This window comes from Tyto alba, unplaced genomic scaffold (assembly GCF_018691265.1).
Source record: "Tyto alba isolate M040663 unplaced genomic scaffold, T.alba_DEE_v4.0 Super-Scaffold_26, whole genome shotgun sequence".
NCBI lineage: Eukaryota > Metazoa > Chordata > Aves > Strigiformes > Tytonidae > Tyto > Tyto alba.
Window position 1 is genome coordinate 513,931 of NW_024881300.1, and position 15,760 is coordinate 529,690.

The following is a 15,760-nucleotide window of genomic DNA, read 5'->3' on the forward strand; positions in this document are numbered from 1 at the left end:
GACAGGCGTGACAGGGATCTGCGATAGGGAGTGAGGGGGGTCACAGGGGCGCGACATGATGCGACGGAGCCATGACGGGGACAGGAGGAGGCTGGGTGGGTGGCGGGTGACACGAGGCGGGCCGAGGGGGGGGGGATGACGGCGGCCTGACGGGCGAGTGCCGGTTGCGACGGTGGGGGAGGCGTGGCGAGCCGTGACGAGCCGTGACGAGCCGTGACGAGCCCTGACGAGCCGTGACGAGCCGTGACGAGCCGTGACGCCAGCCGCCCGGCCAGCGGGCGCCGAGGGGCCGGACCTCCGCGCCGCCGGGGGGCGCTGCGCTGCAGGCGGCTGGGCGGCGGCGGCGCCTTTTCCGGGTTGGGTGCGCGGCGCTCGGGGCCGGCCCAGGCTGCAGCCGCCGCCGCCGGCACCGGGCCCGGGCCTCGGCACAGCTCCGCGCGGGCCCCGCGCCCGCCGCCCCCGGGCCGGCCCCGCCCCGCGCCCGCCCCGGCCTGGCCCTGCGGCCGCCCGCCGCCGCCCTCCTGCGCGCCGCGCCCCGCCTCGCCGGCCTCCCGCGCCGGCCCCGCGCCCTCCTCCTCCTCCTGCAGCCGCCGCCCGGCGCCGCCATGCCCGGCCCGGCCGCCGGCAGCCGGGCGCGGGTGTACGCCGAGGTGAACAGCCTGAGGAGCCGCGAGTATTGGGACTACGAGGCGCACGTCCCGAGCTGGGGGTAAAGCGCCCCGCGGGCAAACCCCCCCCCTCCCCTTTCCCGGGCCGCCGGCGGCCCCGCACCCTCCTGCGGGTCTCAGCCCACGGGGAGGGTTCTCCACCCCCCTCGCCCCGTTTTGGGGTGTCCCCAGGGGGGTGCGGGCGGCTGAGGGGCGGGAGAGGGCACCCCACCCCACCCCCCCCCCCCCCCCCCCCCGACCTGCTGCTCTGTCAGTTATCCTTTCCCCTCCTCCTCTTCCTCTCTCCTTTCGGTGCCCGCAGCAATCAGGACGACTACCAGCTGGTTCGAAAGCTGGGGCGAGGGAAGTACAGCGAGGTCTTCGAGGCCATCAACATCACCAACAACGAGCGGGTCGTCGTGAAGATCCTCAAGGTGAGTGTCTCGTTGATGGCTGTAGGGGCTTGTAGTGGCTGGAAGTGAGGGGGAACGCAGCTGGGTTGGCAGGGATAGACCACCTTCTCCTGGATCTCCTCCTTCACCCCAAAACTTTTGTTTTCTCTTAAGGAGATGGGGACAGTGGGTTTGGAAGTGGATTTGGTGTCCCGCATGCTGTAGCGATGTTCTGATGTCTCCACCACTCCTCTCCAGCACGGCTCTGGGCTGAGAGCTCCTCTGGAGGAGGAGCACCACGAGTCCTGACATTTGAACAGTGTTGCATGTGTGCCTGCGTTCGGTAAATCGTATCTGGCAATGCTTGTCTAAAACAGCCCAGGGACTGCCATGTCAACAGGAATGCGAAGCCTGGAGGGGGGAATCCTTCAGTTAACTTTTAGACAGCTGGTACATGGCCTTTTCAGAGCCAGGCTGCGGGATGCTTAGCAGGCAAAAAAGCAGGGAAAATTCAGTCCTTTAGAGGATCTGACATAGAAGAGAACTTCGCCACAGGTAGGCCAAAACGACCATGGAAACTTGAGGAGACTGAAAGAGGCCATCTGAAGTTTGGCAGCGTTGGTGACCTGTATTCTGGTGTGTTGGCCCTAGTGGGGTTGGGCTGTGGAAACCTTCCTGAAGCAGCAACAGGTCGTAGTTTGGGATGGCTGAATGCATGGGTTAGCTGCTGCAGAGCACGCCTTACTGCGTTTGACGCTGAAGCAGCAGACTCAGTGAGCTGTGGTAACTGTCCTAGCAGCAATCTGTGGTGGTGATCTGGAGGTAGACAGGAATGTTAAACAGAAATGAAAGGTTAGAGTTGAGGTGCTTTGGTTTTGGCTTGGCTGACACTTGTGGCTGTCACTTGTTGGACCAGCAACACTTGTCACTTGTTTCCCTAGAGCACATAGGAGTTGGTGTCTGACCATGGCTGTTCTAAGAATTTGGGCACACACTGGTCTGCAGCGTGTAGGGGGGACTCAACCTGCCCTTGCAGCCACTGAGGCAAACGGTTACCTAGGACACACGTCTCTCTGCAGAGCTGTAGCCTTAAGGTATTTGCTAGATCCACTGCTATAGTGTAGCTGGCTGTCTTGTTCTGTCTTTGCTGATATCCCCACTCGCTCACAGTGCCTGCTTCCTTGGGCTCTTCCTTGGCTTCCCAGAGATTTGTCATGGTTTGTCTGGCCACCGCTTCTAGGCAAGGTGTGATCTCCCATCTGCCTGGGGGAGGACGTATGCACACCTGCTTCCACTGTGGTCGAGGTGGTGGCCAGGTGAGCTGTTCAGGAGAGCCCCTGTGGCTGGGCCTGACCTCAGGGCAGAGTGGTGAGGCTCCTACGCTCTTGCCGAGCTGAGCTCCTCTGGCATGCTGTTTGGGCCTCCCCCTCCTTTGGATGCTTTATGTGGGTTTGGGTTTGGGTTTTTTTTGCTTGTTTGTTTGTTTTGGTTTTGTTTTTTTTTAAGTAAGGACAGGTGGGAATTTCTTATATGAGAGAATAGTCAAAGGTAGCCAGCGCAGTGCTGGGTTTTATGGCAAGATGGCTTGTGGCTAGGCTGGGGAAACCATACACTTGTGCATGCTCCTCTGGAGCCCCTGATGGTCTCTTCAGGACTGCTGTGGTTTGTTGAGATCCTAGATCTTGTCCCACAAAGAAAGGCACCAGGAGGCTGAGAAAGAGACTTTAGGGAAAGTTGTCAGAAATCTTCCTCCTTGCATCTTCTTAGCCTAAAGAGCCTCCCCTGGAGCAATGCTCCTCTCCCTGTGTCAGCGGAACTCTGTCATGTTTAGGGAGCCCATCAGCATTGGACTGTGAGTCAGCTGGCAAGAGTCATCTCAGTACAGCTGGGTGCTCCTTCTCCTTGGGGCCTGAATGTGTTGCCTTAATGCCCTGCAAGCAGGGGACTGGGTTGTCCCAGATTTGAAGGGGGTGGTGTTGCCACCAGTTCCCCTGGCTCCCCCCACTTGCATTAACATGCAGACAGCATTCCTACGAGTGAGCAAGGAAAGGCAGAAAGTCCAGATAACTAAAGATGAACTTTCTTAGTGAGAAGTGGGTCAGTGAAAAGTGAGTTTCAGAGCACTGTGTTGTGTACGTTATGAAAACCTGTGAAGTGTGGCAATAACATCACTCTGATCTGTGGAAAGTGCTTCTGGTTTCCTGTAGCTAGACTCAAACTTAATTGCAAATGTAATTGCATATATCTACAGTGGAGCCTTAGTGAAGAGGCTGGGTCTCTCTGTTCCTGATTCGGGCTGGATCCTGTGAGGGGGTGAAATGCAACCAAAAGTCTTCAGATTTTTGTGTGGCTGGAGGGGTGGGACAAAGGGGAAGACTGTTGCTGGGCAATGGACGCATCTCTTTAGCACAGTTGCTCCTTCGTCTGTAAGGTTTCTTGAGAGGACAATTTATGTCATGTTTTAGAGTGATTTTTAGCAAGAGTCACTGTTTTAATATCTGCTCCTCATGGGAGGTGACTGGTGTCTCCTTCCAGCCTTGCTCTTTGAAGCAGGTTATCCTTACTGAGCTCAAGTCAGCATGTAGCAAGTACTTCCCTTGCCTTTTTTTTCCTCCCCTTCATTGGTGTTGTGCTACCTGAACATCTTGTACCCTCCCCCAGAGAGGTCAGGAAATTTTATCACCCTTTCTGTGATGCAGCACTGAGCCACAGAGATTTCCTGTGTGACTTTGGGCAAGTCCCTTAGCCTCAGCAAAGCTGAGACTAGAGCACAGGTCCTAGTCTAATGCTGGATGAAGGAGATAACTTCTCTTTCTCTTCTGGCAGTCACTTGCCTTGTTTGTTTAAGTGGCCTGTGAAGATTTTAGCATTGGACGATGCCTGGGAGCTAATGGCTCTGATTGGTATCACCATGCCCTAGGCCTTTTGGGCTTACATAAATCAAGATGCCCCATTTCCCTGGCCAGTACCCCATGTTGCCCTTCTGTTCTGCTACCCCAAGTGGAGGACCAGGCATAATCCTGCAGGAAGATGGGATGTGCTCATGCTGCTAGTTGTGTTCGTAACATGGTCAGCAAAGGAGCAGAATTAAGATCATACAGATGACTATTAACATCGTAATTTCCTAAGCCATGTGCATTTCTTTGCAGATATCATGCTCTTAATGTCGCTTTTTTCCAAGAAAATTCTGCAGCTGTCTTAAAAAAAGGCAAACAAAGTAAGCAGGTTGCTTTTCACTTGACTGCAGCAAGACATCAGGGTGCTCTCTGTGGGACTGTGTGTGTGAGGCAGGAGCCCTGGTTTGCCAAACAGACACCGCCTGACAAGTGTCACCTGAAAGCTTTTATCTTGAGAAGTGAGGCAGAGGGCTACTCCCCACCTTTTCAACCTGTTCCGGGAGCAAAGATTTGGGAAAAAGGAAAAAAAAAAAAAAGGCAGTGGGGCTGCAGTCATCTTGGTAGGTAGTGGAGGACTCTGCACTGTATTGACTTTCCTACCTTTCATGGGTAGCAGGGCATGGAGGTAGCTGGCAGCTGTGCTCCTGCAGTCCCTAGCTGGTATAGGAGGCTCTTGTGGGCTTTTTGATCTGGCTGGCCTCAGTACAGCTGTGGGCATGCTTCCTGCATGCTTAGGGGAGGGCCAAGCAAGGAAGAGGGAATGTGTGAACATGTCCTATGCGTGCTTTTTGTGTCTTGCTTAAATCTGATGCTAAGGTTTGACTCCCAGGATGAGGTCTGACATTCCCCGGCACGTACAAAGGAAGTTTAAGACATCTTTGTTTCCAGTGAGTCATGTATCGTCTACATCCAATGCAGGTATCTAAAGCACAATTCTGCTCTTTCATACCTAACCACATAGATTTAGATTTTTTTGGTGGACTGCTGAGGTCAGTCTGCAACCTTTGTGCTGTCTCTTTGATGAGCTTCTCATTTAGCTTCTGTGCTATCGCAGCTCCAAAGCGTCTGCCAGTCTCCTTGTGTGCCTTAAAAGTGAGTCCTCTGTTCTGGGGTAACAGTGTTCCTAGGGAATGTGAACAGCATTGCAAGTTACCACTCTAAAAGCCAAAGATAAACTTTCCACGTTGCTTGTAACTTTTATGGGTGACTCTTTGTGGCAAGAATGCTGCTGTTAAAGTTACCTATAGTTATATGGCTGTTGGCGAGCTTCAGCTGTACCACTGCATCCTTCACAGCCCATTCTCATACCAATTGCCACCACCTGAGTGTCTGCTCAGGGCAGAGATCACAGCATCCATACTGTCAGCTCTGTGCAGGAGTCATCCTGCCTTCCTGATGCACATATGTGTCTGTACACTCTACTTCCCTGTGATGCATTAAACCCATCACATAAAGAGAGTGTTTTATCTCCTTGTATGGTTACTGTCTGCACAGGCACAACACACAGGCGAAGGGTAGGGGAAGAATGCAGTTACCAGGGGAGGGACCATTGAAATGGAGGTCCTGCAGCAGTGATGAAAGAGCCCCTTTCTCCTTGGGTGGCTTTTGTCTCTCTGTGCTGAGTCCATGAACTGGAACTTTCAACCATGTACGTGGTTTCACAAGTGCGTTCTTGTTTATTTGGCTTTGTTTTTCCCCGTTCCCCCTCTTGGGCTGTGTGAACCCTCCAGAGCCACTGCTAATACCAGGCACTGCTGCAAGGGCCTTCCAGTGTTGAACTCAAATTACCACTCTAGTAGCTAGACAACCATTTGGGTGAGGTAGTCCTGTGGCTCTGGTAAATCTTCTTCTGTCTCTGAAAGCCCACATACATCAGCATGTTCTAGATGGGGGCTGAAATGACTCCTGTGCTGGTGTGCAGAAGGGATTACACAGGGAAATAGGATTGGATGATGTTGGTCCCTCGGGCTGAAGCTTTTGACTGCATCAGTGACCTTCCACCAGAGCCGTTCAGTGCCTGCTCCTGGTAGCTAGCTGCCTCTTGCTCCTCCTGTGTTTGCATGCACTGAATCAGCTCTCCCTGGCCCACTTCTTCCTCTGGCAGTCTTGAAATGAGCCCTTTTGCAAGAGAGCCGGGTACACAACTCTTCTCTTTTAAACACCAGTTGCCCACACTGAGCTTGGCACAGTTGGTTGCTGGAGTCCAGCCTCGTTTGGAGCTGAGACCAAATGAGACAGTACTGGGTGTCTCACAGAGGCCTGGAGATGCAGCTGGTAACTCTCATGGTGGTGTTCTAGCAGCAAGGAACCGATGAGCTGTGAAGCTGTGGCTCCTGCAAAGAGGAGGGTGAGTTACGTACGGCACTGTGTCTGTTTGCAGTGGCATAGGGCAGAGCCCGAATGAATGATTCTCATTCCTTGTAATGGTGGTGGTGGGGATCGGGGCTGGGCCCTTGTGTGTCTCCCTTTTAGTTGACTGCAGAAGTCTTGATGTATCGTGGGCAATCCTGAAGCCCCAGGAGGGCAGTTTTGGGTTGTGCTGTGGGGGGAGGAAAGACATTCTGAAGGAAAGAATGGCACTGCCCTCAAAACACGTGCTGGTATATTCTACCCAACTTAAATAAAAAAGCAAAAGTGCTTTAGTAGTTTCAGGGTAGGGTTTTTTCCCTCTTCTAAAATTGAAGAACAGCTCAGGAATGTTTGAATTTCCACAATGGAAGTTATAAGATGCAAACAACTGACAGAATATTAACATAAGTGGGCTCCTTGATTTTGTAGCTCTTTTGAATGTGATTATTTAGTTTCCCAGCTGATGTCTGGCAAAATAAGCACTGCTCCTCTGAAGCCAATTTTCCTATTGAGCAATTGGCGTCAGGCTTTATAGGCCGATTATTGTGATCCTTTCGATAATACTTGATAGAGACAAATGAGCTTCTACTGCCAGCTTTTAAATGTTCAAAGCCTGTCATAAGGATGCTGTTCGAGCCTTTTGCTAGTCCTGGATGTTGTGTATTGAGATTTCCCTGCTCATTCACTGGAAGCATTGTGGTGTTTCTGGGCTATTCAGGTTTAGTGAGCAAAGAATAGATCTTTTTCTTTATGGGGTGGTGAAATAAATGACTTCAGTTTTTTGCAGATTTATATCTTTTGACTGCTAAACCTTCTTCCCTGCTGTGCAAACCCCAGGTCTTTTCCAGAGCACCTGCTGGGCAAAACCCAGCACTTTCTGTGACTCCTTCAGAGCAGCACGTGTGCTCCTCAGCTGTCAGTGTGTGCACGCTGCCTGGCTGCCTACCTTTGGCTAATGTAAAATGATTTTTATGCTTTGGATTTAACTCATATTTCACATACCTTCTTGGTCACTGCTTTTCTTTCTCAGTGTGCAGAGAACTTTGGCTAACAAACTTATTTTCTCTGTTTGCTTGAATTCAAGTGGTGGGTCCCCAGATTGTTGAGGAAGGCTGAAACTGAAGCATCTGACAGAAGAGTATACTCCCTTTGCTGTAGAAACTAAAGAAAAAAGTTGATTAACCAGGCAGCCATTTATTTGTTAAAGACAGGAAGTGATGTTTGCAGCCTTGTATTTAAAGGTTTATTTTAGCAAACAATGTTAATTCTCCCAGCTGGTGTTTGCTGTAGCTGAACTCCTTCCCACATGATCTTATGGAAAATGACCCAAGATCTGACCTCTCGGTCACAGAGAGGTGTTTTCTCCTGCATCTACCTGACTGCAAAGCAAATATTTAACCCATGTCATTTGTCACCTCTGCAGAGGGATGGCATTGCATGATGCTCCCCGGTCGTTGGGATAATGCTGACCACTGTCACTGCCTCTTCTGCCTGACTTTCAAGTAGATTGAAGCACCCTCATTGGACTCTTTAGGCTGGTAGGGTGAGACACCTGTAGCAAAGAGCCAGCTGGGAACAGTCGAATGAGAGGTGCTGGGTCCAGCAGAGACTCCGCTGTGGCTGGAGGTCACCTTGTCCCTCTGCTCTGGGCACTCAGCGTAGTGGACAGCCATGAGCTGCACGTTTTGTCTCCACCATCTACAGCCACCTCACTTCCAGTTTTCCTGGGGAAGGAAGCAATTTACTGGGAAACTGGAAGACTGGCTTGTGCTAGACAGTCATGTTCTAAGGGTATTACTGCAGTTGAAGTAATTAAACCCTTCCCAGTATAGACACAGTTAAACTGAGACATGTCTTTTAGCCTGGTTTCCTATGGAAACAAGCCTTATGCAATCCTGCTGTCTGTCAGCCTTTCTTCCCCTCCTCCCCCCCAGTAGTTTTTGTACTGGTAGGCCAATTTCAACCAAATGCGACAGAAGTCTCCAAGCTGTCAAGTTTCTACCAATTTCATGGAAATAGATGTTTGCATAGAGCAGAGGGACTCTGTCAGAGCCCATCTCGGAGAGAAAGGCTGCGGTGAGGGTTTGACTCACACTGGTCACTGGAGAATCCCACCATGGAGGAAAGCTTTGAAATGCCTCTGCCCTGGGCACAGATGGAGTTGGAGTCTGCACCTGTATAAAATGTTGCCTTGCAAACACAGGTAGATCAAACTCAGGAGCAGTTAGTTTTGTCTAGGTGTCTGCTCCATTCCTTTGCTGGAAATCTGCCCCTTTCAGGGCAGGGCCACTGAGCCATGTAGGAGATACAAACTGTAATGGCACTGTTCATAGCCTGCTTTAATAAAGTAGCCTTAAGTGGGTATTTTTAAAATACTCTCACTGCAAGGGCTGGTGTTTTAGAAGCTGTCCCTGCTGGGAGAGGCAGATGGTTGGAGGCCGTAATAGCTTCAGTTAGTTCAAATTTAATCCATGTGTGTTTGGAGTCAACATCCTTGGAGAGACAGATCGGGTGACTCTGAGAGACAGTTGTAGCAACCCAGGCTTAATCCTGGTGCTTGGAGGATACGCTGCCAATTGCCTGTGGTTTCAGCAGTATTGGGGTCTGGGGACAGGAAGGAAGTCAGGAGAGTTTCTGTGGTTGTGAACAGTTAGCTCCAGTGTAGTACTGGCCGTGTGCTGGAGTGGTTGGCACCACGGTGTTTAACTTGCCAGATGCAAGAGCTTGGGCTTGGAATCAGTTACTGGGCAAAAACTGAGCTCCAGTGATGTGCTTTTGGGTAGTAGACAGCATTTGCCATTGTGGCTGGAGCAGCGGCGTGCGATGACGTGGGGGCAGGAGGCAGCCTGTGGCTGGGTAGGCTGGTAGGGGGAAAGCTGTGCAGGGTAGGGGCCAGTGGTCAACATTGTTTTCTCCTGCAAATCTGAAATGGGGAAATCCTCCATTCCCCTGCATTGCTGTCTGAGGAAACTTCCGAGCAATAGCTTCTCCTCTAACATGACATTACTTCAGCCCATGGCATTTCACCCCACCTCATACCTATTTACCTAGTGATGGAGAACCACGTCCTGACCACTGGCTGCAGGCAGGGAGAGCACTCTGACTGCGCACTGCCTGTGTCCCCTGCCTGTGTCCCTGCAATGAGCAGCACTTTCCATACCCCCACCCTGCCCTGGAGGCTTGCAGGGCCCTTGGCCTGGCTCACAGCTGATGTGGAGGTAGTGTAGCCATGTGTGGACAACCTGGCCTGAGTTCTGCACTACTGCAACCTAGCAGGAAAACATGCCGTGAGCAGATTTTAACTCTTCATCTTGTTGGGACAGTATTTGCTGGAGCATCTCCTCTTGGTGATGTCAGAAATGCTGCTGTTGGTGATTATCTGCAGGCATTTCATTAAAGAGAGACCAACTTTCTTCTCTCTTTTTTTCCAAAAGTTGCTGATGCTGTCTGCTGGTGTCTTTCAAGAAGTGTATTCTGGGTAGGGGTAGACTAGAGGGCATCATTTTCCCATCCCAAAAAAGGTGGAAACATGTGGAAGTGACTGGAAGACAACATCTTCTGCCCCAGTGGGAGTGGTGGTTGCTATGGAAGGAGAAAGAGAAATCTCAGAGGGATATCCTCCCCTACCTAGTTGATGCAAAAGGCCCTTGAAATAATTACAGTATTTAATAATAAATACTGTAATAAATAATAACAAGTATTTCAGAGTGGATTTGGGGTCCTCTTGGCTGTGCTCAGGCACTGTTTCAGCTCCTGATCAGGTGCAAGTGTTGCAGCAGACGCTGTGATGCACGTCTGTCGGTAGCCAGGCCATTCAGCAAGCGCCTTCAGGACAGCCATGGCTCAGCTCCCTCTTTGAAGATCCTTGGAAAACAGCTTTTGTGGGCATCTGCCTTGCTGGATGAGCAGAGTAACCGAATTACATCCTCTAATTCCGTCTTGGCCTCCTGGTAAGATCGGGTGACATAAGGGTGGTGTCTGTCCCCATGCTGACATAAATTAAATTAGTCCCTAATGAAGCATCTTCCTCTCGGGTTCAGAAACGTAGCCCTCACTTCTGCTGGTTTCTGTCCCCCTGCCCTGCCTGCTTCTCCCTGTCTGTCTGACTTCCCACCGACTCCAGCCGTGTCTGGGCACTGCCCCAGGGCTCTTGGTCGCCCCTCGGCAGCGAGCCCTGCCCTGTGTCACCCCAGCTCTGGCTGACAGCTGCAGCGGCCTTGCTGCCGTTTTACACAGTAGCTTTATGAGGTGCTGACGCTCCCTGTGCCGACATCGGTGTTATTTTTGGCACTTTGCTTCAGGCTGAGATTCTCATCTTTTGGCTTGAAAGTCTAGCTCCTGCCTTTTAACTTGGAAGAGAAGGGCAGGATTCGAATCTGAAGGTTTCAGCCACCTGAAGAGCCTAGAAAGACAGCATATTTTATCACTTACATAAATGCCATATTTTCCCACTATATAAAAAGCTTCTGTTCCTTCTCCCGTCTGCTCGTACATTCCTGTGGGGGGTCTGAAACCAGGAATTGCCTTGGATTTGCCTGTAACAGGCGTGCAAGTTGCCCCATTGGCACTCTGCAGCCATCATCAAAGTGGGAGGCTGGGGCAGAGGTGAGGCAGTCAGCACGAGCTGTTGAGCTCTTGTGGCTCCTCGTGTCCTTCATGTAGACATCTGATAACATGTGTCACCTTGGTCATGTGTCTCGTACCTCTTTGCCATCCCCCGTTACTCCCCTACTCACACACCAGACTCTGTGCTGGATGGTGAATGTTTTAGAAAGCCAAATGTCTGGAGATGAGTGTTTTCAGTAGCAAACCTCACGGATAGGGCAGGGCCCTTACCAGTCGTTGCAAGATGACTCTGCAGCTCTCTGCAGTGGTACAGGTGGTGCGGGAGGGGATGATCCAGCTCTGCAATGAAGGGCTTCGAAACTCGGTGACTCACAACTGGTGATGCCCCACACCAGTCACTAGCCAAGGCTCATTAAAAAAGTCTCACCTCTTAGTTGCTCTAAGCTGCCTTTCCTTTCAAGCAGGCACAGAGCTAGTGTTGTCCTGGGAGTGGATGACTTACAGAAACAAGCGTTCCTTTGCATTGAAGTGAACCACTGGATCAGCAGAGTGGAAATGCTAACCCAACCTCCAAGCCCCGGCCTTGGCAGCAGCTGCTCTTTGTCACTCTTTGCAGGGTGATGTCCAGAGAAAAGTTTCCTTTGCAAAGGGAGTTCCTGGGACTGCACAGATTCAAGGAGGAGTCAAAAGCTGTTTAAAATGTCCACAGGCTTTAAAAATAGTCATGGTATATGGATGTGGTCGCAGTTGGGTCTGTGCTCTTGGGGTGGTTGTGAAAGATATATGCAGATAGTTAGGTGTAGCAGTGTCTGAGCTTACTAGAAATCTTGGTGTTAGAGACTCTCAGGTCATCATTTCATTGGATTAAAGTTCTCGTTGGGACGTGAGTTGGGATTAATGAGTGAAAAACTGGTTTGTGATGGTAAACAAAAGCTGAGATATGAGATCCACCGTACTTGTCCTGTGGTTCTAAATGCATAACATAGAATGAGTGTGCTGAGATTTCCACATAGCAGTCCAAGGCGCTTTTAACCACAGTTATTGGAGTCACAATTATGTTTGTATGGAGTGGTTTGATTTTTTTTCCCCTGATGAGAGGGAAATCCTAGTTCATGCAAGGTGTCTGTCTCTTCTTTGAAGCTAAAAATGAAAAATGTTCCCTTGTGAGGGTGGGAACTGAGAGAGGAGGGGAGGTGATGTGATCCAGTCAAAATTGATGGCAGAAACCAGTGTTAATTTCTGAAAGGACTCTCACTTCCAATTTCTTTTGTCTATTTAAGCCAGTGAAGAAAAAGAAGATAAAACGCGAGGTTAAGATTCTGGAGAATCTACGTGGTGGCACCAACATCATTAATCTGATTGACACTGTCAAGGATCCAGTGGTAGGTGCCTGTGTGTCGTGGTGTGTGTGGTGGGCTCGCCTCCCCGCTGGCTGCAGGCACGGGGAAGGTGCTGCCCCCTGATTTGGGCTCCGACCTCCGCTGAGGTGCTGCCTGTGCCCCTGCCTTTGTGCCAGCCAGGGGCAAGTGGTGTCCAGCTCATTAGGGTCTCCTGAGGTGGGTTGGTTTGGATGAGCTCATGTTCCTCTCCATGTTCCCCAGATTCTTTTACCCCTCTGCTGCATCATCTGTGAGTTTCCCATGGCTGATGAGGGAGAAGTTTTGTAGCCCTACAGATTTTCTGTAAGAAAGCAGAGCCTGTAGCCTTCCAGCTTCTGTGCGGCATGTGGATCATAAGTTACCTGCCAGGGCAGTTGGACATTAAGCACTTTTCATCCTTCTGGTTGCTGTCCTGCCTGGTGACCAGAGGTCATATCCTTTGCCTGCATTGGCACAACTACCCCATTCCCAGGAAGTTTTCTCTGACTAGCATCTGGCTGAGGTCTGTGACTTGCAGCCACAGAGGAAATGGTGCTGCTGTAGCACTGGCAGTCCTGGCTGACCTTCCTCCAGTGATGGGCTGCAAGGCCTTCGCCCCTGGTGACACCGTGCGCCTTGCTCAGCGCAGTCTCTGCTCTGTGGCATGGGGAGGAACAGCATGGGCCAAAACGCCGTGTTGGTGCTTGCTGTGTGGGTATAAGAGGAGCTTGTCTCTGCCTGCTGCGGGAGCAGGGCCGTGTTTCTCAGTGTGTCCTGCACCCACCCCACTCTCCGCAGTAAGGGTTGGGCAGGGAGCAAAAGCTTTCTCAGGTCAGCTTTCTTGAAGAAAAGAAAGGTCAAGAGGGTGTTTTAAACCATGACTCTCTCTCTCTCTTGCAGTCAAAGACCCCTGCTCTGGTGTTTGAGTACATCAATAACACAGATTTTAAGGTGAGTCTGCCTGAGCATGGAGGGGAGAGGCTTCCCATTTCTGCTAAGAGCATTGTGATCTTGGGTTGTCAGATACTCCTCAAAAGCTATGGGGGGAGTTTAGAGCTTTTACCTATGTCCACTTCACCTTCCTTTCCCCATGTAAATCAGAAACCTGTAAATAGGTTCCAGGTGAGAAGTAATAAAATGCTTGTGTGCTGAATCTCCTCTCAGATTTTAGCAGGAAGTTCAACAGGCTAGATATTCTTACTCCCCTCTCAATTTAGTAATTACTGCTGCACTATATATTCAGCCCAAATTAATCCCTGTGCTGCAGTGCTCTATTTACAGCAGTGCAATTGATGGAGCAGGTGACACAAATTTGTGCTGGAATCCTTCAGACCTGGGGACTGTGTTGTGGCAGAGGCTGGAGAGCACATCTCCCACTGCCAGTGGGCCTGGTAGCAGTGGACTGAGCAGTCTCGAATACAACTTAAGAGCTTTAATGCTTGCCTGAGGCTGCAACATATTATGTGGCTCTTCTGATTTCTGGGGAGCTCCAGGTGGTATTACTCCTTCCCAAAATGGGGGTCCTTCTGTCTAAGTGCAGCTACAACTTCTGTGCTACTGGAATGCTTCTGGCTGGCAGCAGCGAGCTGATACATAAAAGGGATGTATAATTAGCAGCCACACCTATTTTAATAGTATCTTTGCTTCCCCCGTGTGAATCTTTACCCTAAGTCATTAAGTCAGTGTTCATTGAGCAGTTGCCATTAGAATGCCAGCAGTCATGCCCTCTTGCACTCTTCAGAGATCTCTTCTGTTCCATGTTATGGGACGGTGCTTTTTTCTTCCGATTTGTGCCAGAGCATCACGTAGGATGCAACTTCAGCAGATACACCAAACACCCAGAGAAGGACTCTTGGGTTGGTGTTGGGTCAAAGGAGGCAGCTCATCAGCAGGCCCACAGACCATCTGGCCTGCACCCTGCAAGGCAGCAGGTGTTGTTTCTGGCCCTCTGGGTTTGGCCTGGCAAGCTGACTCCTGCTGGGTGGGACCCTGTGCAGAGCCAGAGTGGCAGCCATGCTGGTGGTGGTAGTCTTAGTGCTATTTAATCTTGTAGAGACTTACTGCAGAGGCAAGAACAATAGTAACTTGCAGCAGTGTCTGCCCTGGCAGCTCTGGGTGGGGAGATGAGTGGTGCTTCCGTCAAGTAAACAGCCATGAGATGAGTGCTGTGTGGTGACCTTTTAGGCTAATTAAAGCAGGCTTGGTTTGTCTGGGCTTCGTGGACATCAGCTGAGCTGTTCCAGTGCCACATGTATGTTGGGAATGTGCCCCTGTGCTTCTCTTGGTGACCTGGGGACTCTTCATAAGGCTAATCTTGGAAGTTTTTAACTTTCTAGTTAGAGGTTTCATTGATTTATTTTTAATATATAGCTTGAGATAAAATAGGTTGCTAGGGCAGCAGCACACTTTGCTGAGGATCACTTTGTGTGTCTCCTAGTAAAAATGTGATTACACTAGTCTCCTTAGAGGAGAAAACTTATCATCCAAGGTAACACACAGTAACTGAAATATGTTCACGAAGTGGAGCATTAAATAGTAACTTGAAGCTGGTGTCCAGCAGGGACTCCTAACTGAAAAACGCAGGGCTTGGAGTACGTGGTCAGTCAGCTGTCCCAGCCACGCTGCAAGCCATCACAGACACTGCTGCCACCAGTCAGGCACCATTGGTCTGGCCACAGCAGAAGTAACGGTGCTCAGCTCCGGCTGTTGCATTGGAAACAACTCTGTGAGTTTGCAGCAGATCATTCCTAAGCTCCTAGGGGAAGGCCTGGCTCCTCGAGGAAGTCCAGATTCACAGTCCAAGACAGAAAGTATTGATGCTTTTGATGCTGACTGGTACAAGGCAGGAATAACTTGTCTTGGGAATGCGAGCGTGTCCCCCAGGGCGTGCAGTAGGTCTGTTCCTGTTCAGAGCTTATTTGTAACCTGAATTTCACTAGCTGTGTATGGGGCGTGTGGGTTATTGGAGCCACACTCCCATGAGCTCTGCTGCCTGTTTGGGTAGGTTCTTGGGGCTGCAGCTGACTGCCGTATTACAGAGCTGCTGCTACTCACAGGTGCCTGTGGATATCTTCTGTTATACAGAGGCTCCCAAGCTGTCTCTCCCCTCGCTCTGAAGTGCCCTTGCCATGCAGAAAGCGCACAGAGTAGTTGAGACTACTTGTGTTGGAGGTCTTGGCTTGGCCTATACGTCTATACACAAAGCAACTGGAGGCCACCTAGTCATTGTCCCTTCTGCTCCACAGTCCTGATGAGTCCTGGGCAGCCAAATTCTGCTGGACCTAAGTGCTACAGGAGCTAATGCTGGTGACCGGGACCTCTTCTCTTTGTTTTGAGGTGGCTGCTGCTGATCCACCCATCTCTGCATTGACTTCTGGATTCAGCAGTACCGATGAGTACTCACTGACAAATCACTTTCAGGGTGTGTGAGGGGGTTCCCAGGGCAGCTTGTGTACAGCAGGTGGTTGCTGACCACATTAAAGGATTGCGTTTTTCCCTGTCCTATTGGCAGTAGTTGCTCACAAGCCTGGATGTCTCCTCAGTTGTCTCCT

At 50.8% G+C, this 15,760-nt stretch overlaps 1 protein-coding gene across 3 annotated transcripts in view; it reads left to right on the top strand.

The window, feature by feature from the left end:
• Nucleotides 1-540: 540 nt before the first annotated feature.
• The window catches only part of CSNK2A2 (casein kinase 2 alpha 2), a 28,076-nt gene continuing 12,856 nt past the window's right edge, over nt 541-15,760 (top strand). Inside the window, exons 1-4 of one of the 3 annotated variants that reach the window (XM_032992792.2) lie at nt 541-709; nt 970-1,081; nt 12,132-12,233; nt 13,110-13,160. In XM_032992792.2, coding sequence (XP_032848683.2) covers nt 606-709; nt 970-1,081; nt 12,132-12,233; nt 13,110-13,160 — 369 coding nt within the window. In that variant the 5' untranslated portion in view covers nt 541-605. The remainder of the gene's footprint in view (nt 710-969; nt 1,082-12,131; nt 12,234-13,109; nt 13,161-15,760) is intronic. The other 2 variants (XM_042797528.1, XM_032992793.2) reach the window with 2 other exon arrangements.